General features: G+C 41.2%; 2 protein-coding genes across 11 annotated transcripts in view; both read right to left on the reverse strand.

Moving 5' to 3' along the window:
• Positions 1 to 6,410, reverse strand: part of Rhot1 (ras homolog family member T1) — a 69,978-nt gene extending 63,568 nt beyond the window's left edge. For 7 of the 10 annotated variants that reach the window (XR_009226679.1, XM_046442927.2, XM_058578782.1 and 4 more), the window contains exon 1: positions 6,153 to 6,410. Coding sequence is in view for 8 of the 10 variants with exons in the window: in XM_046442927.2 (XP_046298883.1) it covers positions 6,153 to 6,228 (76 nt within the window). In the remaining 2 variants the exon portion in view is untranslated. The remainder of the gene's footprint in view (positions 1 to 6,152) is intronic. The other 3 variants (XR_009226680.1, XM_046442932.2, XM_058578783.1) reach the window with 1 other exon arrangement.
• A 16,036-nt stretch (positions 6,411 to 22,446) lies between these two features.
• LOC124091737 (E3 ubiquitin-protein ligase RNF135-like) lies at positions 22,447 to 25,551 on the reverse strand. Its single transcript, XM_046442934.2, has 2 exons — positions 25,395 to 25,551; positions 22,447 to 23,378 (listed from the first exon to the last, which is right to left on the reverse strand). The coding sequence occupies exons 1-2, from the start codon at positions 25,534 to 25,536 to the stop codon at positions 22,849 to 22,851; spliced, it is 672 nt and encodes a 223-aa protein (XP_046298890.1). The 5' UTR covers positions 25,537 to 25,551; the 3' UTR covers positions 22,447 to 22,848.
• Between the last annotated feature and the right edge of the window lie 878 nt (positions 25,552 to 26,429).

Consider the following 26,429-nt stretch of genomic DNA (forward strand, 5'->3'; position numbering starts at 1 on the left):
GTAAGTATTAATATTAATGTAGAAAAGAAAAAAATTATTCTTTCTCAGCCAGTTATTTAATGTTCTCTATTTCTTCTATTTTGCCTGAGAAATATTGAAGTGATCTACTAAAAGCAAAGCCACAATTACAACCAAAGACAGAGGCCTGTGATTCATCAGTTCAACACCACATGCTACAGTTCTGAGACTCCCAGCTTCTAAGTAGGTCATCCATGAAAAATATAATTCATTACTATAGAACAAATTATCTAGATTTATCCAGTCTACAAATTCCTTTGTCTTTTCATCACATCTTGTAAACTTCTAGTTCCAAATGACAGTAAAGTCCTGATAATCATGAAGCAAAAATAACATTCTGAGGTTCCAGTTACCACCCTTTTAGCCATATTGCCTACTTTCTTTTTTTTTTTTTTTTTTTTTTTGGTAACAGATACCCCTTGCTGCACCAAGTGACAAAAGAACTAACGCCTCCTTTTTATTTGTTTCTTTATTAAGAAGAATTGTTGGCCCTTCCTAAGTTACTGTAATTAGAATACATGGAGGAGGCAAGGGTGACCGTGGAATTATATTTGTAACTAATAATCTTTAGTATTTGTAGAAGGAAGATTTCACTGATCATATGCAGATGATACAGGACAAAGGCTGTTCCACTGCTACAACCCATCCCTCTCCTTCAAACCAGATCAACACTCGTGCCAAGCTGGTGCCAAAGGAGCAAAAAGACAGTAGAAAGCAGGTTTCAATTTATGTGTGAGCATGATATAGAAGACTCTATGTACAGAACAGACTATGCAGAATGAACTCTATGTATTCAAACATCCTGAGCCGCAGAATATCATCTAGATACATTATATGTAAACACAGTGTAATTGAAACTGGAGCAGTTTATTCTTTAAATAGTATTCCAACAAAGGTCAGAATGGAAAGCAATAAGGCTTTAAAATTACCTTAAAAGGCTTTTTTTCCCCTAAAATAAATGCCAGCTTATACCTGAAGTCTCTTAAACTCAAACCTACTCTACAGCTAAAGAATCATTCCTCAACCACTTCCATACTCTAGAAAAGCCTCTGATGTTTCAAGGAAAAGCTGATTTCTTGACAAGGACTAGAATTCCTGGCAGCCAAAACATGAACTAGACATGGCATTGTCATCCTAACTCACTGGTCTACTTTTACTGCCAGAACACAGAAATCTCCCAGTGCCTCCCACATGACAGGCAAGTGCTCTACCACTGAGCCACAACTCCAGCCCCAAGCAACTCTAAGGAGCTGGGATGTAGCACAGTGGTAGAGCACTTGCCTAGCATGCTCAAAGCCCTGAGTTCAATCCCCAGCATCACATGGGATGGGGACACACACACATGAGCTAAGGACACAAAAGGAGAGAATTGGAAGAATGCTACTCCTTCATATCATAACAATGACTACATGAGCCTGGATTTAAGAAAGGAGAATGATGCAGAAGCTAAAGGGAAATTAGGAATTTTCAAAAGGGGATCTCATGAAAATAGAATGGAGACCAGTAGAGGAAGGGTGGGAAAGGGGAGAGACTGTGAAATGAAATCAACCAAATTATTTATTCTATGTGCATGTATAAATGTATCACAATGAATCCCATTCTATGAATAATTATAATGCACCAATTAAAAATAAATTAATAAATAAATAGAAGGAAAACCAGTAGAATTGAGGAAGGAGATGAGAAGGAGGGAAAGGGGAAGTATGCGGGAATGAAATAGAGCAAATTATGGTACATGCACGTATGAATATGTCACAAAGAACCCCACAATTATGTACAACTATAATGCACTAATAAAAGTATAAAATTTTTTTAAAAAGAGAGAAAAGGGGAATGATCACATTTTTATGAATGAGAGGAGTCATTTGGAAAAAGGAACTCATTCAACAGACACTTGAATGCTTACTTTGTGCCAAGTCTGTTCTAGCTGCTGGAGAGAGAGGAACAAATAAGACAAATCCCATGCCTTCAAGAAGCTTTCTTTCGAGAAACAGGAAAGCAAATGAGTAAATACATTCGGTAATGAGGATATTTCCCAAATCAGGGCCTACTTGTAGAGAAATCAATGAAGGAGAGTAGCATGAGAGTGAAGCAAAGGCAAGATTGTTAAGAGTCTCGGAGACCTGCATTTAAAAAGTCTGGGCTTTAAGTGAAAGTAGAATTTTTAAAATGGGTAACAAGATCTGAGATTTTTTTTGAAGGTGATTCTGCCTGCTTCACGGAGAATGGACAAAAGTAGGAGGGAGACCAGTTAAGGAGATATTGCAAAAGTCTAGGCCACAACAACTGAAGCTTGAACTAGTTTGGGAAGTTGGGGAGATAAATTAGGTAAGACAAACCAGGTTAGAGGTACCAGATTCTTTGGAAAACAAAATAACAGTTCCATTTTCTTAATGACTTTTACCAGTAGAAGACAAATATATCTCAAGCTTTCATTAATCTACTAATGTAGCAACATGATTTAGATAAAAGGGTAATACAGTGCTTGCTAATTCTACTGTAACAAGGATACCTGTTAAGTATACTAAAGCAAATCTAGTTAAGCATAAATTCTAGCCAACAAATTGACCATGAAAAATTATGCCCTGAAGAACTGAGTTCTGTGTGAGTGTATTTTTAAAGATTTTTAAATTTTTATTTTGGCTTAAAAATAGTAATTGACTTCTGGTCTGGTCTGAATAGCATTTGCTATGTTCAATAATTAAGCTAAGATACATATTACATTTAAGACACTTTCACTTTCTCTGTAACAAATACCTAAAATGTATAGAGAGACAAACTTCTTTGATCTAAGCTAAATAAACATTAAGCAATTAGCATTAAAGCCTAGATAAATCAGAAGTGGGCCAAAAAAAGATCCATTGCACCTCAACAGTACAGTAGAATGGTTTAGCTAATAGAATGTTGAAAGTACTCATAACTATTTCAGAACTTCAGTGAATGAAGCTGCTACTGCACGGTTCAGGGACAGAAACTGACAGCAATAAAATGTAACAAAGTGATACAGAATGAAAGAACAAGCTTTAAAACAATAATACCAGAGAGGATGCTCCATTTTCTTTACTTTTCTGTTCGCCTTGGCATCTGAAAACTATGCTCACTTAAGTAAGCAAGTGATAATTCAAATTGCTACCACTGTTTTCTAATATTAGTAGTATAGATAAATCCATGTATCAGATCCATATTAAAATAGCTTTGGTCACACTTAAAGAGCTAACAACTGACAGATACTTACTTTAAATCTCCAAAAATAAAGTCTCAAATATTTCCCCCCAAACATCAGCTTTTTTAATGACTAAATAAAATTATATACTTTAATTAAATGTACTCTATTTCTAATATTTCAAAAATGAATATTTACATTTATTTATTTATTTATAGTAGATGACCTAAAGCTTTTGGTTTCAACCTCTTTAAGTATCACCTTCAAAACACAAGACTTTGTCTTGTGTCAAGTTTCCCCCTGTAATCAGAAAACTCTAATATATAGTTTTATCAACTCTTTTACTTGCTTTCATTTCTACAGAATACAGCTTGTGATTTTTGTAACAAATATTTGAATTACTTTACATATTTCCTTTTTTAAATATTCTTTTGTTGTTGATGGACCTTTATTTTATTTATATATTTATATGTGGTGCTGAGAACCGAACCCAGTGCCTCACGTATGGGAGGTAAGCACTCTACCACTGACCTACCACCCCAGTCCCTATTTTACATATTTCTAAATAAACAACACCTTTAATGTTTTAACCAAAATGTCTGAAGGCTGATGATGTATCTTACATATTGACAACTTTTTTTGTAATATTTATTTTTTTTTTAGTTGTAGATGGACATAATACCTTTATTTTATTTATTTATTCATTTTTATGTGGTGCTGAGGATCAAACCCAGGGCCTCCCACTGCTAGGTCAGCAACTACCACTGAGCCACAACCCCCGCCCCTATTGGCAACATTTCTATTTAGATCTTTTATATACCAACAATGTGGAATTGCTTCCTATATTCAAAACTAAACCTAGGATCTTTTTTCCCCCAGAGCTGGGGACTGAACCCAAGGCCTTGTAGATGATAGCATGCAAGGCAAGCACTCTACCATTGAGCTACATCCCCAACCAGAGTTTTCTTTTTCTAAAAATTAGCATAAAAATTACTGTACTATAAACCCATTTCAAGATACAGTTAAGGATCGGCTTTCTAAGCAAGTCACCCACTTTCTCTAATCTTGCTCCAAATGCATCTTCATGAATCATGTTAAATAACACCTTTCTGAAATTTATCAAGAAAATCCATGAAAAATACAATTAAATACAGTTATAACTTAAAATTCATTAACTGCAAACTAAACATAAACTATGGCTAAGCTTGCTTCCAAATTCTGATTCTAAAGGAAGATATCTCCAAACAGCAGATGAACAGAAATTTCAACAAACAATTCAGAGAGTAAAAATATGTTAACTTTCCAGAGCACATAGCAGAGACCTCAAATATGTAACGTAGTTTAGGGAAAAAAAAAATGCTTAAAATCAGCAATGGCAGCCAGATGCAATGGCACACACCTGTAATCCCAGAGGCTCAGCAGGAGATCATGAGTTCAAAACCAGCCTCAGCAATTTAGCGAGGCCCTAGCAACTTGGTGAAACCCTGTCTCAAAATAAAAAATAAAAAGTGCTGGGGGTGTAGCTCACTGGCTAAGCACCCCTGAGTTCAATCCCTGTTTAAAAAAACAGCAATGGAGCATTAATTAATGATTCAAAACCAAACAACTCCAGCCCTCCCTAGCCTACTTTCTTTATATTTTAATCCTGGCAATTGAGTGATGTAACTGACACAATGGTATTAAGAAGTCCCTGCTGCTGGACATCGTGGCACATGCCTGTAATCCCAGCAGCTCCCGAGGCTGAGGCAGGAGGATCGTGAGTTCTCAAAGCCAGCCTCAGCAATTTAGCCAGGCCCTATGTAACTCGGCGAGACCCTGTCTCTAAAAGGGCTGGGGATGTGGTTCAGTGGTTGAGTGCCCCTGGGTTTACCCTAATACCAAAAAAAAAAAAAAAAAAAAAAAAAGTAAAAATAAGAAAAGTCCCTGCTGTTCTATCTATATGTCACCGAGCAGAAGCATCTCTCCTTTATTATATCGGCAAAAAGTGAAATCTTAGAATCTCGCGGGGTTGGGGTAAGGAGCGGGTCTTGTGTGTTTATATACCTGCTGGAGTCTTGTATGCCTGCTGATATTTATAAATTAACTACCAAGTAGTCGTGGAATAAAGAATGGTTAAAAAAGTAGGAAGAATTAGGTTTTAGGGTAACTATCATTGACTCAACTAACGGACTCTCCCCAGATAATTATTACTAATTGAGTACTTGGATAACGTGAAGTTGAAAGTAAATGTCCAGTACCAGGAGTTACTCCCATACAAAGCACAAGGATCGCTACGAAACGCCTCCTCCGCCGCCACCACCCGGCCTTAGGGATCGAACACCCGGACCTGGCGCAGGTTAGGCAAGTGCTCTACCACCAAGCTAGACTACAGCCCAACGCTCTGAGTCAACGCACCGAGAAAGCGAGGACCGCCAGCGAGCGCAAAAAGGAGGGAGAGGGAGGGAGAGAGAGAGAGAGAGAGAGAGAGAGAGAGAGAGAGAGAGAGAGACCTGACCTTGCCCCCAAGTGGCATAGTTCTGCACCCCTCCCCCTAGCTTCCGCGGGAGTCGGCTCCCGCAATCCCAATTGGTTAGGCTGCTGTTCCAGCATCTGCCAGGCAGTGACTGACAAGGGAATCTCCACAGAAGAAGAGAGGGTGAAAGGAGGCGGCCTGGGAAGCTCTGAGGCCCAGGAGGAAAGGACGCGAGGAGGAGCAGGATGAGAGGACCTTCGGAGGGATGAGGTCGGGCGTTAGGGGATAAAGGAGACGAGGCTTGCGAGGAGCATTGGGGACACGAAAGGGAGATCTGGGGAGGGCCCGGGTGCGGTGAGAGGATAAGGGCCGCCGGCGCGTAGCCGAAAGGGAAGAGAGAAGGAGCTGGGAGGCCTGGTGGCACAGAGAGGCAGCCGAGCTGCGAGGGGCGAGGAGGGTCAAGGCTGAGGCAAGAGAAGGACAAGGGCGGCCGCGGCCAGCCCGGGCGCGCGGACTCACGTTCTCCCACCAGCAGGATCCGCACGTCTTTCTTCATGTCGACGGCTCGCAGGGGCCGTGCTTGGCCCGCACGCATGGAGTGAACTCCTCCGGCCAAGAGCGCCCAGCCCACGGCGCCACTCTCCCCACGCTGCCAGCACCACCTGCCAGCCTCTCCAGTCGCTCCGCCCGAACCTCGGCCGCTGGGACCCGCCGCACCTCCTCCTGGGCAGCCTCCCCGCTCGGGAGCCCGGACAGAGCCAGCTCCGCCCCTCCTGCTCCGCGGGCGGTGGCGGCCGCGCGAACGACGGCATGCGGCGAGGGACACGCGCTTTCGGAACGCAAACGCTCTGCATGCCTGCACAGCGCCCCCGCCGTCAGGCTTGCGGTAGCGCAGGGACAGGGAGCCTAACCCACCCCTATATGAATACAGCAGCCAGCGATACTCTTTGGTCACCGGATTTGAGTACCAGATTCCCTGGTTTAACCCCATATATTTTACAGAATTGGGAGCGGAGAATTTTCTTATCCAAGGTCACATAGCTAGAGCTTGTCAATGACTCAGAGCAGGGTTCTCACCAGACGATAGGCCCCAGGAGGGCAGCAACCTGCCTACCTGGTTTTTAAGTGTATCCCCATCTTATTAGACATATCCTTCAGAAGATACTTGATTAAATGGGATGACTGGCTCCCAAGGTCTGGCCCTGTACACCACCCAGAGCTCATCACTGTACCTGCTTTTTGCCTTTATGTCTATAAGATACGATTATAAAATGTTAGTTTTTATGCTGTACAAACAGACCAATTGGCCAGGCGCGGTGGCTCATACCAGTAATCCCAGCCTCTCAAGAAGCTGAGGCAGGAGAATCACAAATTCAAAGCCAGTCTGGGCAATTTAAGGAGGTCCTGAACAATTTAGCAAAACCCTGTCTCAAAATTTAAAAAATGAGAAACAGGCTGGGGTTCAATCTTCAGTACAAAAAAAAAACCAAAAACAAAAAACAAAAAAAGAGACCAATTTTTTTTTTTTTTTTGGTAACAAAACTAAGTGACTTTCCTCTATGCGGCTTATTTTATTTGGTACCGGGAATGATTGAATCCAAGGGCGCTAACCACCGACAACATCCCCTGAGCCCCCACCTTTTTGCTTAAGTTTTCTTACAAAAAACTTAAGCTTTTTGCTTAAGTTGCTGAGGCTGGCTTTGAACCTGTGATCCTCCAGTCCTAGTCTGCCGAACGGCTGGGATTACAGGTGCAGCCACCACATTAGGCTATGTGGTTTATTTTATGGCAGGGTCTTCTAATACTTCTCTTGACTAGGATAATGCTAGACACATAAGTGGAAATGGATAATAAACTGTAACTGATTTTTCTAACATTGCCTTAAACTTTCTCCTGACCCTCTTCATCTGGGGTAATTTGTTACTACATCCTAATGCTTGGCACACACTGGGAAATAGATATATAGTAATTTCCCACATAACAACATTTTGGTCAATGATGGACTGCATATAGCACAGTGGCTTTACCTATAGCTCAGGTATATAGTAGGTGATTCTTTTTTTTTTTTCTTTTGGTGGTGGTGGGAGGCAGTGCTGGGGATTGAACCCAGGGCCTGGTGCATGCTGGACAAGCACTCTACCACTGAGCTACATTCCCTAGTAGGCTATACTATCTAGGTTTGTGATAACACACTCTATAATGTTTGCACAATTATAAAATAACCTAACACATTTCTTAAAACATACCCATGTCATTAAGTGGCACAAAACTATTATATATATATATATATATATATATATATATATATATATATATATATGTGTGTGTGTGTGTGTGTGTGTGTGTATGCCAAACATACATCTATATATTGCACTAATGAAACATTGTGCATAATGTACCTTTTTCTATCTAAAATATTACATAATAAAATTTTAAAGGTAATAAAATGTGCATAATACTGATCACACTTCTCTTAGAAGAAGTCATGTGGTCTTCTGCAGCAGTTCAAAATTTCTGACCAATTTCCTGGGTTTGAATCCAGATTCCATCACCTAATAGCTATGTGATCTTGAGTAAGTTCTGTTACTTCTCTAGCCTTTTCCTTCATCTGTAATATATCAATGATAATACCTACCTCTTACTGTGGTTGTGAAGAGTAAATAAAATAATGCATGCTTGGGGCTGGGATGTGGCTCAAGCGGTAGCGCGCTTGCCTGGCATGCGTGCGGCCCGGGTTCGATCCTCAGCACCACATACAAAGATGTTGTGTCTACCGATAACTAAAAAATAAATATTAAAATTATTTCTCTCCCTCTCTCACTCTCTCTTTAAAAAAAAAAAATGCATGCTTCTGGGCACGGTATTGCATTCCTGTAATCCCAGCGACTTGTGAGACTGAGACAGGAGAATTGCAAGTTTGAGGCTAGTCTCAGCAATTTAGTGAGGCCATAAGCAATTTAGCAAGAATCTGTTTCAAAATAAAAAGGACTGGGGATGTAGCTCAGTGGTAAAACATTCAATTCTCAGTTTTAAAAAAAAAGATAATGCATGTCAAGCATTTAGGTCAGTGCTAGCCTCAGTGTGTGCTCTATTTATCTCAGCAATCACTATGATCATAAAAGTTCACTGAAAAGTTGCAATCCACAGGTTTTGAGGCACATATGTTATATCACTACAGTATTTCATCATCTTAGCCGTTTGATGTCCCAAACGAATACAGGGGAGGAAACCCTTTGAAAAACTCACTGAGTCTGTAATATGATAAGGAGGGAGATGGGAAAGACATAATCATTGTTAACTGGGAGATAAAGAAGTTATATTCTGGGCTGGGGTTGTGGCTCAGGCAGTAGAGCACTTGCCTAGCACGTGCAAGGCCTGGGTTCGATCCTCAACACCACATATAAATAAATAAATTAAATAAAGAAAAAAAAAAGAAGAAGTTATAAACCATTTGGTTGCAGTGGCACACATCTATAATCCCCGTAACTCTGGAGGCTGAGGCAGGAACTTTGCAAGTTTGAGGACAACCTGGGCAATTTAGTGAAATTTCAAAATAAAAAAAGCAGAAATGTAACTCAGTGGTAGAGCACTCCTGGGTTCTATCCTAAGTACTGCAAAAAAAAAAAAAAAAGTCATATTCCCGGGTGAATGCAAATAAGGTACAATAAGTCTTTAGAACTCATGTTACTTGTGCCTCCCTTTTCTATCAAATGAAGACTGATGTCTTCTTTGCAGTTGTTTGGGAAATTCCATGAAATTAGGTTCAGTTTCTCCTCAATTTATAATGGAGTTACATCCATGTAAACTCATCATAAATTGAAAATACTGTAAGCTGAACATGCATTCAATACATCTACAGCTTAGCAATGCAGTATACTGATTGATGTGTGCTGGTTAAAGCCTTTGCATTTTTTATTAAGGAAAATGCCTGGTAGGCAGTTGACGCGGGGGAAGAGTTTATTTGGAGGAAATTGTAGAGATAATGTTGGCAAAAACTCCTTTATAAATACTTACTTAAAAATATGGTCTCAAAAAAAAAAAATCTAGACTCATGGGCGGCAGAAAGGAGGCAATGACAAGCACTTTCAGTGGGCAGAGAATATGGTTTAGCACAAACCAAGGCTGGCACTTGCTTAAGTGGGAGAGAAGGAATCTCACATGCCAGAATTTCCCTCCCCTGCTGTGTTAGTCAGCTTTTGCTTTGCTGTGACCAAAATTACCCAACACGAACAACAGAGGAGGGGAAGTTTATTTTGGTTCGTGGTTCCAGAGGTTCAGTGCATGGTGGAGCTGAATCCACGGTTCTGGGCCCAAGGTAAAGCTGATATAATGGCAGAAGAGCGTGGCAGAGGAGTGCTGCTCAGTTCAAGGCAGCCAGGAAGCAAAGAGGGAAGGGGGAAGGGGATGCAGGAAAGAGGAAACCTTCTAGGGCCTAGCCCTAGTGACCCTCCTCCTCCAGCCATGCCCTACCTGCCTACAGTTACAACCCAGTCCATTCAAACAGACTGATTAGGTTCAGCCCTCCCAATCAAAATATTTCACCTCTGAACATTCCTTCCTGCATTAACACAGGAGTTTTTGGCAGACATCTCATATCCAAGCCATACTGCAATGTAAGTTTCCTTTTACAGTCACTCTCCACATCTTATCAGCCCTTGGCTTGCCTTGAGCCTTACTTATGTCCTTCTCAAAATGCTAACAAATATCCACCAGGGGTCATTCAGGTACCATAGAGACAGCAGAGGTCAGTGGTAAAAAGCAAGGACTCTAGAATCCCCCTACTAGGTCTAAATTTCAATTCTGCCAATTATTAGCTGTGCACCACCAAGCAAATTATTGAACCTCTCTGCCAAATGGAAATAACAATACCTCATGGCAATCATTGGGAAGATTAAAGGAATTTTAAAAATGAGTTAATATAATAGGAAATCACTAAGAATAGTGCCTGGTACCTGGTCAGTGATGTGTAAATACTGGTCAAATAAAACAAATTCTGAAGGACATGACATCTGTCCCCCTCTCTGAGCCTAAGGAGAGCCCCACGATGACATACACTGCAGCACCACGTAAGCCAGAGAATGGAGTTGTTGGCAGTGAAATTTACTGTCAGGATATTTCAGATTTATTACAGCATATTAAGGAGATTGGATTATGCCAAGAAGACACATTGGTATCTAGAAGGCACCAATGGAATTTTCCTCTAGAATGCACAGGCTTTGTGCAGCTTCTATGCAGGGAACACTGGGAAGTCAAAGCAAAGTGCTTTTGCCAGGAGATAAAGGGATCCATCTTTTCTGCCTATTAGAGGGAGTACTTGTAACAGCCTCTTTCTGAGGCCCAGGACAACAGAACATCCCAGGCAAGTGTGTAGAAGAGATAGTGTGTGGGAAATGACCCACGATGGGTGGAACAAGGGCTCTGTCTCTGATTGGTGAGTTAGACACAGACCTGGGCAGGAGGCCAAATAAGACTTAGGTTGGCATCAGTCCCACTCTTCAGGCCCATCTCTCTTTGGTCTCTCAAGTTAAATCCAAAGCTGCACCCATCATCTGCACTTTCTCCATATTTGTCTCCCACTCCTTCCAGGAAGCCTCTCCTTTTCCTCCCAGAACTGCTCTTCTAGTGGAGCCGAAAAGTCCAGTGCCTTGAGACCAGGTAAATATTTTATCTTGCCTTTTTTTTTTTTTTTGAACCAGGGATTGAACCCAGGGCACTTAACCACTGAGCCACAACCCTGGCCTTATTTGGTGTTTTATTAGAGACAGGGTCTCACTGAGTTGCTTAGAGCCTCGCCATTGCTGAGGCTGGCTTTGAACTTGCGGTCCTCCTGTGTCAGCCTCCCAAGATGCTGGGATAACAAGTGTGTACCACTATGCCCGGTTTATCTTGCCTTTTAATGTGCTTATTCTTGGTTCACTGTTCAAACAGCCATATCCTCTGCATTGTCCTAAAGGGTTCTGGGCTCTGATTTCATCAGTCCACAAAGGAGCTTCAGAGCCAATCCTGGTGAAGGCCATGTGCATGCAGGGACTTTCGCCTCAGAAGTTGTCTTTCTCCTTTGCCTATGCTGTCCACTGCGTGTGCACACTGGACTTGGGTCAGACCGATAGCTTAATATTTGAAATCTGGTTTTTGATATCCCTGTGAAATGACTGGACCCTGAGTCTATAAGATACACATTTCCAGCATTGCTACCTCTAGAGAGAGGGTATAGATTCTGTTAGCTTGATTTGGCTTGAGGGTATATCACTCAGCACAATTTACTAATTTTTTTAAAATCTTTATTTATTTTAGTTGTTAATGGACCTTTATGTTTTATTTATAGGTGGTGCTGAGAATCAAACCCAGTGCCTCACACATTCTAGGCAAGTGCTCCATCACTGAGCCACAACCCCAGTCCCCACAATTTACTTATTAAAAGGCATTTGTTTATCACTGCGTTGAAAGAAAATTTCCAGACAAGAGTCTCGTCTGTTGATGAGTTTGCATTCAGTTTTCTTTTTAATTTCTCAAACTTCCTTCAGATACACTGGAAAACAAATGCCTCAATTAAAAGATAATTGATATTGAGAGCCCTTTCTGATCATCCTCCCCACAAATAGACTGAATTCCCTTATGGATAGACTCTGAAGTCTCTGCATGTCTTCACTGCTTTGCTAGTCATGCAATGTGGGGCAAGTGACATAATGTCTCTGAAAAAATAAGACTTTACCGGGTGCAGAGGCACACGCCTGTAATCCCAGCAGCTTGGGAGGCTAAGGAAGGAGGATGAGTTCCAAGCCAGCCTCAGCAACTTGGTAAGACCCTATCTCTAAATAAAATACAAAATAGGGGTAGGAATGTTGCTCAGTGATCAAGTGCCCCTGGATTCAATCCCCGGTACTCTATAAAAATAAGAATAAAATAAACTTCATCTGTGAAATGGAACTATCCCTTAAGACTCTATTGAGAATGAAATAAAGTAATGCTGGTAAAGTGTTCATCACATTGCTTAAAAGGTAGTGTGAGCTCACGTGTCACCCCTAACAGCTGCATTTTAAATTTGGAATGCATTTGTTGACTTGCATTATCTTCTTTTTTTTTTTTAAGTGTTCTTTTTTTTTTAAGAGAGAGAGAATTTTTAATATTTTATTTTTTAGTTATTGGAGGACACAACATCTTTGTTTGTATGTGGTGCTGAGGGTCGAACCCGGGCCGCACGCATGCCAGGCGAGCGCGCTACCGCTTGAGCCACATCCCCAGCCCGCATTATCTTCTTAAGGGCAAATTGATTAGCCTGCTCACCAAACTGAAAACTCTGAAAGACAAAATGCATTTAATGAAAATTTTAATTACCCTACATATATTAGAACAAATTTTGCTGACTTATACATACCAGAGTGATTGTCAAATTGTTTTTGGGCCCCAAGCCATTTCTATAAGACCAAAAATTCCATAGAATAATAAATTTTTCATTTCTGTTTATCTCTGCAAAGAAATCACCAGAATTAAATATATTCATAGACAATATTTCAAAAGAAGAAATACGTATAAACACACTAAGCATATATGTGTGTATATATAAACACACACACACACACACACACACACACACAGTTGTCCCTTAGTATAGGTGGGGAATTGATTCTAGGAAGACCCCCATATCAAAATCTGAGGATACTCAATTTCCTTATATAAAAATGGCATAGTATTTGCTTATAACCTTTGCAGAGCCTCCTGTATTTTTAAATGGAGATGACTTATAATACCTAATACAATTTAACCACTATGTAGATAGTTTTTATACTGTATTGTTTAGGGAATAAAGAGAATAAAAAAGTCCATACATGTTCAATACTATATATATATATATATGTGTGTGTGTGTGTGTGTATGTATGTATGTGTATATATATATATATATATATATATATATATATATATATATATATATATATATTTGGTACCAGGGATTAAACTCAAGGGCACTTAACCACTGAGTCACATGCCCAGCCCATTTTTGTATTTTATTTAGAGACAGGGTCTCAATGAGTTGCTTAGGGCCTCACTTTGAACTTGAGATCTTCTTGCATCAGTACACCCCACCACCCTCATCCCCAGACACTTGGGATTACAGGCATGCACCACCACACCCAGCTAAATTATTTTATTACAATCTTCATTATTAATATCTATAACACTCAAGTGACACATCACACTTTACACAAGGAAACATATAGGTTAGGCAGGGGTTCCAGAGGCTGAACTGTGAACAAAGGCAGAGAGCAGATAGGAATGCTATAGAGTCACTGTAGGTGTACAGATAAGATTATGAACCAGCCAGAACTTGTTCAAGACACAGAATTGTCAAAGTGCAGGAACTTATTGGAGGCCAAAGGGGACAGATAGCAGTTTCCAAGTGTCAGTTTGGACTGGGCTAAGTATGGTTGTCACCGCCAGGGGAAATCACGCTCTGCAACAGAGATTCAGAAATTCATCACCATGGTAATTATCCTGGGCAAAGCTCATGAAGAGTGACCAGATGACAGAGTCATTGTGCTGCCATTTCCAGTCTCGGGGATGCTCCTCCTTTAATGGGCCTCAGATGAAGGGGTTACTTCATTTGTTGGTCTGGTGTGTTCAAGAAGATCATGGGGGGGCTGGGGTTGTGGCTCAGTGAAGAGCGCTCAGCTAGCTCATGCAAGGCTCTGGGTTCGATCCTCAGCACCACAAAAAAATAAATAAATAAAATAAAGGTATTGTGTCCAACTACAACTAAATAATAAATATTTTTTAAAAAAGAGAAACTCATAGGCCTGGGTTTTCTAATATGAGTTTGATATACCCATGCATCCATGTGCTTCTGATAAATTGGATAAGTTCACAGGTGATTATTTTTATTAGCATGACGAATTTATTTTTTATTTTGTGCCTTCGTTGTGCTAGGCGGTGGTTGTTTACTTTCATAGAGAAGGAGTATAGACATTCTATCTCAGTACTGAAGTTATTTCATAATGGAGTAACTCATGGCAAACTTCTGCTTTATAAAATGAAATAACTCAGGATTAGGCTCCGTCGGAGAACTACTGTTCTACATATCACGGAGAAACTCAGAGCAGGGCGCAGTCTGCTCTCTACAGTCAGCATGGATTACACCCTGGGGCCTGCACCTGGCATCTATTGTGGGGCACCCTTATGGCACTGAACCCTCAACCTGTGGGATCTGACTCTATCTCCAGGTAGACAGCATCAAATCTGAGATAAATTATAAAATACCCCAGCTGGAATCCACAGAGAACTGTTGGCTTGGTGTGAGGGGACACAACCCCACATACCTACGGTCACAGAAGTATTCTGTGATGAAAGTAGAAAATAGGACAGAGAGCACTTTGGGACTTTTTTCTCCTCCTCCTCAGAATAATCTAAGAGAGAAATGATAAGAGTCTGAACCTGGTGTGTGGATAGAAGGAAGAGGAAAGGCAGGATGAGGAGGTAGAATCAAGCGTCAGAACTTGGTACCTACCTTATATGGAAGATGGCAAGATAAAAGAAGCTGTGGGACAAAATTATAATTATCTTATATTAGACAAAGGCGCCAAAAACATACACTGGAGAAAAGAGCCTCTTCAATAAATGGTGCTAGGAAAACTGGAAATCCATATGCAACAAAATGAAATTAAACCCCTCTCTCTCACCATGCACAAAACTCAACTCAAAGTGGATCAAGGACCTAGGAATTAAACCAGAGACTCTGCGTATATTAGAAGAAAAAGTAGGCCCTAATCTCCATCATGTGGGATTAGGCCCCAACTTCCTTAATAAGACTCCTATAGCTCAAGAATTAAAACCAAGAATCATTAATAAATGGGATGAACTCAAATTGAAAATTTCCTTCTCAGCAAAAGAAACAATCTGTGAGGTGAACAGAGAGCCTACATCTTGGGAGCAAATTTTTAGCCCTCACATATCAGATACAGCACTAAACTCTAGGATATGTAAAGAACTCAAAAAGCTAAGCACCAAAAAAATAAATAAATAAATAAATAACCCAATCAATAAATGGGCCAAAGAACTGAACAGACATCTTCTCAGATGTCTGCACCAACCAACAAATATATGAAAAAATGTTCATCATCTCTAGCAATCAGAGAAATGTAAATCAAAACTACTCTAAGATTTAATCTCACTCCAGTCAGAATGGCAGCTATTATGAAGACAAACAACAATAAGTGTTGGCGAGGATGTGGGGAAAAAGGTACACTCATACATCGCTGGTGGGACTGCAAATTGGTGCAGCCAATATGGAAAGCAGTATGGAGATTCCTTGGAAAACTGGGAATGGAACCACCATTTGACCCAGCTATTCCTCTTCTCAGTCTATACCCAAAGAACTTAAAAACAGCATACTATAGGGACACAGCCACATCAATGTTTATTGCAGCACAATTCACAGTAACTGAACTGAGGAAACAACCTAGATGCCCTTCCGTAGACGAATGGATTTTAAAAATGTGGAATATATACACACTGGAATGAATATTACTCAGCAATAAAAGAGAATAAAATCATGGCATTTGCAGGTAAATAGGTGGAGTTGGAGAAGATAATGATAAGTGAAGTTAGCCAATCCCAAAAAAACAAATGCCGAATGTTTTCTCTGATATAAGGAGTCTGACGTATAGTGGGGTAGGGAGGGGGAGCATGCAAGGAATAGATGAATAGAGGAACTCTAGATAGGGCAGAGGGGTGGGAGGGGGAAGAGAGGGGGCATGGGGTTAGCAAGGATGGTGGAATGTGATGGACATCATTATTCAAAGTACATGTATGAAGACACGAATTGGTGTGAACATACTTTATATACAGCGATATGAAACATTGTGCTGTATATGTGTAATAAGAATTGTGATGTGTTCTGCTGTCATGTAGTTAAAAAATAAAATCAATTAAAAAAAAAAAAAGAAGAAGAAGAAGAACTGAAGCTGTGGGAATCCCAAGCATTCTGTCCTGGAGGTTGTCACTGCCCAAAGCCATGAAGCTCTCTCCCCCAGGGCAAATTTATTCTGAAAGGGGCTGGGGATGTGGCTCAAGCGGTAGTGTGCTTGCCTGGCATGCGTGCGGCCTGGGTTCGATCCTCAACACCACATACAAAGAAAGATGTTGTGTCCACCGAAAACTAAAATAAATAAATAAATATTTAAGAAAAAATTTATTCTGAAAAATAGAGATAAAACCACTTCACTGAGCAGGGAAGGAAGATACAGCCCCTCAGTGAGTCAAGCATCTCTGGAGAGAAGAGGACAGAGGAATCTTATTGCACCAGACATCTTTTACATTCAAATTTCCCAAAGGAGCTGAACAAGAGATAATGGAGATGGTTCAAGGACATTGAAAACAGTATCTCATAGCCAGAAAATTTTCTATTTATCTTTCAATCCTGATTAAGACAAGGTGAAAGCCTATAAATTTTGAACATCTGATAATCTCCTTTGGGAGCGGGGAAGGTCCCTAGCAAGCCTCAGTTTCAGAGTCTGAGAGGACAATAACAAGGTGGTTGCATTGCTTCGTTTTGCTTGAAACATGTCTAGGGTTACCTTTCTATCTAAAAACATGCTTCTGTTTTCCATCTACATAATTCAAAGAGTCTCCTTTTGGCAGGCGGTGGTGCATGCCTGTAATTCCAGTGGCCCAGGAGGCTTAGGCAGGAGGATGCAAGTTCAAATCCAGCCTCAGCAACTTAGCAAGGCCCTAGGCAACTGAGACCCTGTCTCATAATTTAAAAAATAACAATAAAAGGGCTGGGATGTGGCTCAGTGGTTAAGCACCCATAGGTTCAATCCCAGCACACACCACACACACACACACACACACACACACACACAAAGGCTTTTGAAATAAATGTACTTGAGAGAGGGGAAAGTGAGTTGATTTAGGAAAAAATGATAAGTAAAATATAGCATAGGAGATATGCAGATGTGACAAGAATCCTGCAGGTTGTTCATGCTTCTTGGAACCCCGTGGCTGATTTGGAAGTCAAATCCCAAATCAAAACAATCTTCAGCACTACATAAATAGAATTGCAGAGAAAGTCAGGGTCTTTGGAAGGACAATTCATGCAGCGATTAGGATTTTGAGAAATTATGCATGAGGATGAATTTAGAGTTTGGGGATAAAGGCTCAGGCAGGAGTGAGGGATGATGGAGCTGGGGATATGCCAAAAAAAGGGGGGGTCTCCTAAAGTCCCAAATCCCCCTGGAAAAGGGAGTTTTCCCTTGACCAGAGCAAGAGACTTCAGAAATTTACCCAGAAAAACAACACTGTTTGATTCAGAGGTATGTTTCTGAAGTCACCTATAAAATAAAGTCCTCAATTTTAGCTTTTCCAAAAACAAACAAACAAACAAACAAAAACAAACAAACAAACAAACAAAAATCCTGCAAGAGAAGAGAAGCAAGGAATAGATAGATATAACTGTATTCCAGGTTGCCTCAATACTAACAAGATGGTGGCTTCCTACTTAGCAGAAGCAAAGCTCTAGACCTCAATAAGGAGAACAATAATGGACTGGGGATGTGGCTCAGTTCCATGCATCAATGAGGCTCTGGGTTCAATCCCCAGCACTGCAAAAGAAAAAAGAAAAAGAGTATAACAGTGCTGTTCAATAGCTGCCTCACCAGGGGCTAAGTGCATACCTGAGATGCAGGAAAAATGAAGTGGAGACTGATATAGGCAGGCCCCATCACTGACCAGGATATTCCATTATCCCTAGCCCCATAGGAAGAAAACAATTAAGAGAGACAAGACTTGACAGAAAAAAAAAATGATGTTTTTGAGAGAAACATCCCAGGAGTCCCTGATGCTCTTTCCGTGAGCATTTATGTCCCTGCTCAAGTTAAATATTTGTTTCCCTTAAAATTTACATACTGGTTTTCTAACCCAGGATGTGGTGATGGGATTAGAGGTGGGACTTTTTAGGAAGAGATTAGGTCATGAGGATAGTGCCCTCATAATGGGGACAGAATCCTTATAAAAATGAAATCCCAGAGAGCTCCCTTAAATCTTGACCTTGAACTTCCCAGCCTCCAGACTGTGAGAAATAAATCCCTGTTGTGTAAGCCACCCAGTCTATGGTATTATGACACAGTTGCCCCCATAGATTAGGAAAGTCCTGGCTGTAAATTTTCCAGCTTGGGCTTTGGGCGGATAATTTCCTGATTCACACAAAACCAGACTCAAGTGCAAAGTCTTTTATCCATTGGCATTTTGGCTTCAGTTTTTGTTTTGTTTTGTTTTGTTTTTCTTTTGGAAGATTTTATGTTTTGATTGAGGGAAGGATGTCATTTCCCACTGTGTACCAGAAGGGATGTGCAGGCAGTAAAAGTGAGACAAAAGCAAGGCAACCAAAAGCGACGGTCTCCACTCCGCCCCCCCCCCCTTGTGATTCTTACACTTTGGCTCCAGTTTGAGGAAATCATAGGACCAACAGATAAACCCCACCCTCACAAAGATCTTGTTATCCAAACATTGATTAAAAGCATGCTATTCAACAAAAGGCATCACAGCAAGAGATTAGAACCCTGGCTTCTAAATGCTAAATTTTGACCCAAAAGGTAAACATCAAGATGACTGTGAGTAAAACAATAAAAGCTCCATAATGCAAAAAGGGAGGACAGAGAAGCCAGATGGACTGGTGTACACCTGTGATCCCAGCAACTTAGGAGGTTGAGACTAGAGGACTGCAAGTTTAAGACCAGCCTCAGCAACTTAGCAAGGCCCTAAGTAATTTAGTGAAACTCTCTGTCTCAAAATAAAAAATAAAAAGGGGGGCTGGGGATGTGGCTCAAGCGGTGACGTGCTCGCCTGGCATGCGCAGGGCACTGGGTTCGATCCTCAGCACCACATAAAAATAAAATAAAGATGTTGTGTCCACCGAAAAATTGAAAAATAAATATTAAAAAATTCTCTCTCTTTTTTCTCTCTCTCTGTTAAAAATAAATAAATAAATAAATAAATAGGGCTGGGGAGGTGGCTCCATGGTAGAGTACCCCTGGGTTCAATCTCTAGTACAATAAATAAAGAGATAACAAAATAGTCAACGAGTAGATTGATAATTAACTGGGAAAAAAAAGAGTGAGGGCAGAGAGCCTTTTAAAAATCATTTTTAGCTGTAGATGGATACAATACCTTTATTTTATTTCTATTTGGGGCTGAGGATCAAACCCAGTGCCTCCCACATTCTAGGCAAGTGCTGTACCACTGAGCCAGCCCCAGCCCCAGAGAGCCTTTTCATGGTCCTCTAGCACGAAGAAAAGTCTTCTGATCTCCTCATCTATTACTTTATTTAATTTTCTCAGCAGTCCTATGAGGAAGGTAAGGGTAGGTAAGGTAACTGCCTCCATCTTACAGACAAACAGAGGCAAAGAGAGGTTAAGTGTACCACCCCAGGCTTCCTGGCTAGTTGTGTGCCAATGCTTTCTGCCCAATCTGACCCAACAGAGTTGAATTTCCAAATCTTCAAAATAGGTGCAAATCTAGCTGGGGGTCCTTCGGCAGATGAATCGCTAGGAAAAGAAAAGGAGACAGAGATATAGGGGAGATATGTAGAGTAGGAGACTTAGGACCAATCACTTAGTAAAAGGTATAAGAGTTCTTTCTGGGGTGATTAAAATGTTCTAAAATTAGATTATGCTGATGATTTCACAACTCTGTAAATACACTAAAGAGCACTGGTTTATACTGTTTAAATAGGTGAATTTTACAGTATGTAAGTTGAGTCTTGTTTTAAAACAAAGCTGTTTTTAAAAAGCATACCAATTATTTATAATTTTTTTAGTTGTTGATGGACCTTTATTCATTTATTTATAAGCAGTGCTGATTATTAAACCCAGTGCCTCACATGCTAAGCAAGTGCTCTACCACTGAACCACAAGCCCAGCCCAAAAGCATACCAGTTTTTTGAAAATGGGGGCAAGACTAAGTTTTGTGGCTACAGACATATTTGGGTGATAAAACTCTACAGAAAAGTACAGAAATGATTAGTGGGAAAGTCAGGACTGCTCTCAGGTGTTGCGGGGTTGTGATTGAAGTGGGGCACATGACAAAACAGCTTCTTCTCTTTTTTGGGGTGGGGGGTATCAGGGACTGAACCCAGGGGTATTTAACCACTAAGCCACATCACCAGCCCCCCCACTTTTTTTTTAAAGACAGGGTCTTGCCAAGTTGCTTAGGGCCTTGCTAAATTGCTGAGGTTGTCTTTGAACTTGTGATCCTCCTGCCTCAGCCTCCTGAGTTGCTGGGATTACAGGCATGTGCCACCACACCCAGCTACATACAGAGCTTCTGTGGTGGGCAACAGGTTTCATTTCTTGACCTGAATAGTAGTTTCCAGGATGTTTAAGACCCACATGTGTTTTGGGTAGTTTTCTGTATCTGTATTGTTATGTAATAAAATGATTTTTAAAAATAGGGGAATTTTCCAGGTACGGTAGTGTATGTCTATAATCTCAGAGTCTCAGAAGGATGAGGCAGGCAGATCATGTGAGGCCAGCCTGAGCAATTTAGTGAGGCCCTATCTCAAATTTTTAAAAAATGGCTGGGGGGCTGGGGATGTGGCTCAAGCGGTAGCGCGCTCGACTGGCATACGTGTGGCACTGGGTTCGATCCTTAGCACCACATACAAAAAAAGATGTTGTGTCTGCCGAAAACTAAAAATAAATAAGTAAGTAAGTAAATAAATAAATATTAAAATTTAAAAAAAAATGGCTGGGAATGTAGCTCAGCAATAGAGTATCCCTGGGTTCAGTCTCTAGCACTGCAAAATATAAATAAATACATACATAAATACACAAATAAATAAAGTAGGAAAAATCAAGTAAGAAATGACACATATGCCAGACAGACTATAAGGTGCCTCCCATGCACCCCACATTCTGGAGTTCTTACCCTTGTTTCATGCCCTCCCTTTAAGTGTGGGTGTGATCTATGACTTGCTTCTATCCAACAGAATAAGGCAAAGGTAATAGGATATGTGCCATTATATGTTTATGTAATTATTGTGTAAGATTTCACATCCATCTTTTTTATATATATAAATTAATACTGTGCATAGGAAGCCTTATTTTTTAAAAAATATAATTTTATTTATTTATTTATTTATTTATTTATTTATATGTGGTCCTGAGGATCAAACCCAGTGTGTCACACGCACTAGGCAGTGCTCTACCACTGAGCCACAACCCCAGCCCTTCATGTCCATCTTGCCAAGAGACTTTCTCTTCTTTATTGACTGGGAGGAGGCAAGCAACTCTGTTGCAAAAACTCAGGGGGTAAGGAACTGAGGGTGGTCTCCAGTCAACGGTCACCAAGAAATAGCAGCTGTCAATTCAACAACAAGAAACTGAATGCTGCCCACCACATGAGTTCCAGAGCAGATCCTTTCCTGGTTGAGCCTCCTGTGACACTGTGGCCCCAGCTGACATGTCAACTTCAACTTGAGAGACTCAGAAGCAGAAGCCTCAGCTAAGCTGGACGCTGACTCCTGACCCACAGAAACAGTGAGATAATAAATGTAAATTGTTTTAAACCACTAAATCCATAGTAATATCATTACACAGCGACTGATAAGTAATGTATGTCCCTTATGTTCTGGGGTCCCTGTGGCCACCCTTGCATTCAGTGAATCATTACCAGTTACAATTTACTGTAGTGAAAGGCCACAGAATAAAATCAGCAATAGAAAAAGGCACACAGAGCAAGAGAATTCCCAATCATCCATCCCCTCCCAGTGGGGTCCTGAGGACATTGCTTAATTTTCCCAGCAATGATGTGTGGCAATGTGGTTGGAGTACTGCCAATCAGGGAAGGTTCCCCAAGCCGCAGTATTCAATGCTTTTATTGGGGATCTGTCACATAGGCATGCCTCACTGCCCACATGGCTGACTTAATCTCTAGCCCGTGCAGAGGTCAAGGTGATACTGCATGGCCCAAAGCCCCCACTTAAACCAAGCCACTCATGCCAGGCAAGATATTTGAAGGGCTTATAGGTCCCCTCTCTTGAGTCTGTCAGAGGCCAGTCCTTTCTTTGAAATGTGCAGGGTTCAAGAACTTCAAGCCTGCTTTGTTAATCCTGTACCACACAAAAGGATGAACTTCAAAAGTGGGATTCTTAAGTTGAGTTGCCACCTGCTTGAAGGCAGAGAGAGAAGCCAGGAGACCACTGTGTTTTAACCCCTGAGGAAGCTTTATACTCGTACTTGATTTATGATCAGGGAGTTTCCAGGAGTTAGGCCATAGAGCCAGAAGGCAGGGTGCAGAGGAGAGGAGGCCGCCATCTCACACTCATACAGAAGCTTCTCCTGACTGGCCACTGAATAGAAGGCAAGCTTCCTCTCCTCCAGGTCCAGCCAGATGCCCACCACCCCAGGTCTGTCTGAGCCAAGGACAGTTTCTTTGACCATGGTCCATGCAGACAGCTGGCCAGTTCCCTTCCACTCTATGCACCAAGAGTCTGCAGTCCTTCCCAGCATCCGGTCTCGGCTCATGCCCCAAGAGGCCACTCCAACTGCCCAGTTATTGCAGCACTTCGTGTCCACTTCCCAGTAATGCCGCCCAGAAGACAGGGCCTGGGAACATAAGACCTGGCTGGTTGAAAACCTCTCTTGACTCCAAGGATAGGGCTGCCGGAATTGAGACACAGTCACTGTCCGGCAATCCTCTGATACCTTCAGGATACAGGAAAGGCTTCCCAAGTCAAAGGTTGGATTGATGATCCCTGAGGAGAAAAGTATACCACCACAAGATCAGCTGGCTTTGGATCATCCAGGCTAACATGTCATCTAATAGAAAAAGCAGCATTGTATTTTTTTTTGTGTGTGTGTGTGTGTGTGTGGTGCTGAGAATTGAACCCAGGGCCTTGTGCATGCATGTAAGGCAAGCACTCTACCAACTGAGCTTCATCCCCAGCTCAGTGTTGTGTTCTGAGGGGTGAAAATATTTTACTCATACATGCATTAAAATTGGTACACCAAGGGGATGCGGTTATAGCTCAATGGCAGAGCACTTGCCTAACATGTGTAAGGCACTGGGTTCGATCCTCAGCACCACATAAAAATAAATAAAATAAAATTAAGTCCATATACAACTAAAAATATATTTTTTAATTTATTTATTTAGATAGATAGATATATTCTAGATGTTGTTATATGAACAATACCCCATTCCTGCCTTACTTTTCTTTTTTTTGTACCAGGGATTAAACTCAGGGGCACTCGACCACTGAACCACATCCCCAGTCCTATTTTGTATTTTATTTAGAGACAGGGTCTTATTGAGTTGCTTAGGGCCTCGCCATTGCTGAGGCTGGCTTTAAACTCATGATCCCCCTGCCTCAGCCTTCCGAACCACTGGGATTACAGGTGTGTCCATATCCAGGTGCCTTACTTTTCACCTACCCATTAGTTATCTTTCAGGAAGCCCTCTCTTCCCGCTGGCTGAATTCCATGCAGCACAAAATCATCTCTTATTTTTCTCAATATTCCTATGCTTTACAAGTATGACTATTGCTATTGGATCTCTCTAGTTAAACTTTGGTTTTCTAATTAAGGTATGTATCTTATTCATCTTGTGTGTGTGTGTGTGTGTGTGTGTATATATATATATATATATATATATATATATATATATATATATTTAGCTGTAGATGGACACAATACTTTATTTTATTTATTTATTTATTTATTTTTATGTGGTGCCAGGGATCGAAGCCAATGCCTCACGCATGCTAGACAAGCACTCTACCAGTGAGCCACAACCCTGGCCCTCATCTTGTATATTTCATATTATTTCCCCCCCCCCTTTTTTTTCAGTGTTAGTGATCAAATCCAGGGCCTCAGACATGCTAGACAAGTGCTCTACCACTGAGCAATACCCCAACCCTTGTTGTTTCCTACTGAGTGAACAACTGCTAACTCTTGTGTGCCATGACCACTCAATGCATTATTTCACATACATGCACTTGTGCATCCTCATAGAAAGCCCACAAGAGAAATGCTATTGTTGTCACCATTTTACAAATGAGGAAACTGAGTCTCTAAGGGACGAAGTGATTCATCCAAGCTCACACAGCTAGTGATGCTGGGAGTCACACCCCCAGCTCCATGATCCATGCTCTTAAGGACTCCCCAGACTCGGACAGCAGTAGCACCTATGCAGGTGGGGGAACAGGCAGTTGGCTGTAATTGGTGACCCCTGCCTGGATATTCAAAGGTTGCCTGGGCTCTAAGTGCTCATGGGTCTAGCTGAGTCTGAAATTTGGGAGTCTCAACGCCTCTTTGCCTTTGTACTCAACTCCCCGTGTGGAGGGACCTATTCTGGACAACAAACACAACTACAGTCAGCCAGGGAGTGGGCCTTGCAGCGGGAAGACAGACAGCATGTTCTTCCTTTTCTCTCTACCTTTTTCTTCTTTTAAATATTTATTTTTTTTAGTTGTAGCTGGACACAATACCTTTATCTCACTTATTTATTTTTATGTGGTGCTGAGGATCGAACCCAGGGTCTCGTACATGTGAGGATAGCACTCTACTGCTGAGCCACAACCCCAGCACCCCCCAGTTGTTTTTCTTCAATATTTTTTTTTAGTTGTTATGGACCTTTATTTTACTTATTTATTTATATGCGGTGCTGCTGAAAATTGAATCCAGTGTCTCACACATGCAAAGCTAGTGCTCTACCACTGAGCCACAGCCCCAGCCCCCAAACCTGAGTTTTAAATGGACCACATACTTACACTGAGCAAAACGAGAGGTCCTCCTAGGTTGAGGGCAGCTCTGGTCAGGCAATGAGGAGGAAGACAGAGCTTTCGGGAATTCCACTAAGGAATCAAAAAAAAAAAAAAAAAAGGAAAGAGAAAGGCCCATCAGTAAAGGCATACTGAAGGTATTCAAGTATCACATCCAGGCACGTGGCTTACTTTATACTGTGGCACACTTCTGATCAGGCAATATATTCAGCCCAGGTACAGCTAGCTCCTGAGGACACTGTGGAATTTTTTTTTTAAATAGTTGGGCACAATACCTTTATTTTGTTTATTTGGTTTTTTATGTGATGCTGAGGATGGAACCCAGGGTCTCACATGTACTAGGCTAGTGCTCTACCACTGAGCCACAACCTCAGCTCTGGAATATTTTTTAATACATATATATTTTTTAGTTGTTGATGGACCTTTACTTTATTCATTTATATACGTGGTGCTGAGAATCTAACTCAGGGCCTCACACATGCGAGGCAAGCGCTTTACCACTGAGCCACACCCCCAGCCCCTCACCGTGAACTCTTACTGTTTGTTTCCCCAGTAAGCCCTAAGGTCCCGGCTTCTTGTTCATCTGTGTATTCTAAGCATGAAGCCCCATATGAGCCCTACATATAGAAAGTATCTGTTGCATTTTTAAAAAATATTTTTTAGTTTTCAGTGAACCTTTATTCTATTTATTTATATGCAGTGCTGAGACTCGAACCCAGTGCCTCACACATGCTAGGCAAGTGCTCTACCACTGAGCCATAACCCCAGCCCCTTGATGCATGTTTATCAAAGAAATTAACTAATACAGTTCCAGGGGTGTGCATCCTCCTGATACCCACCATACTCATGATCCCTGTGTCAATGCCTTAAACTACTGCTATATAAACTGGTAAGATTTGTCTAAACTGCTGCTACCTCCTAACTTGTCTCAAAGTACAAAAGTTGAATTGTTAACTCAAAGCAACTATATGTGCTAGACTGCAATGACCATAACAGAGTAAGAGAAAGTAAAGAAAGCTGGGT

The sequence above is a fragment of the Marmota monax genome, unplaced genomic scaffold (assembly GCF_021218885.2).
Source record: "Marmota monax isolate L192 unplaced genomic scaffold, Marmota_monax_Labrador192_F-V1.1 WCK01_AAM20220418_F8-fsc00480, whole genome shotgun sequence".
Lineage (NCBI taxonomy): Eukaryota > Metazoa > Chordata > Mammalia > Rodentia > Sciuridae > Marmota > Marmota monax.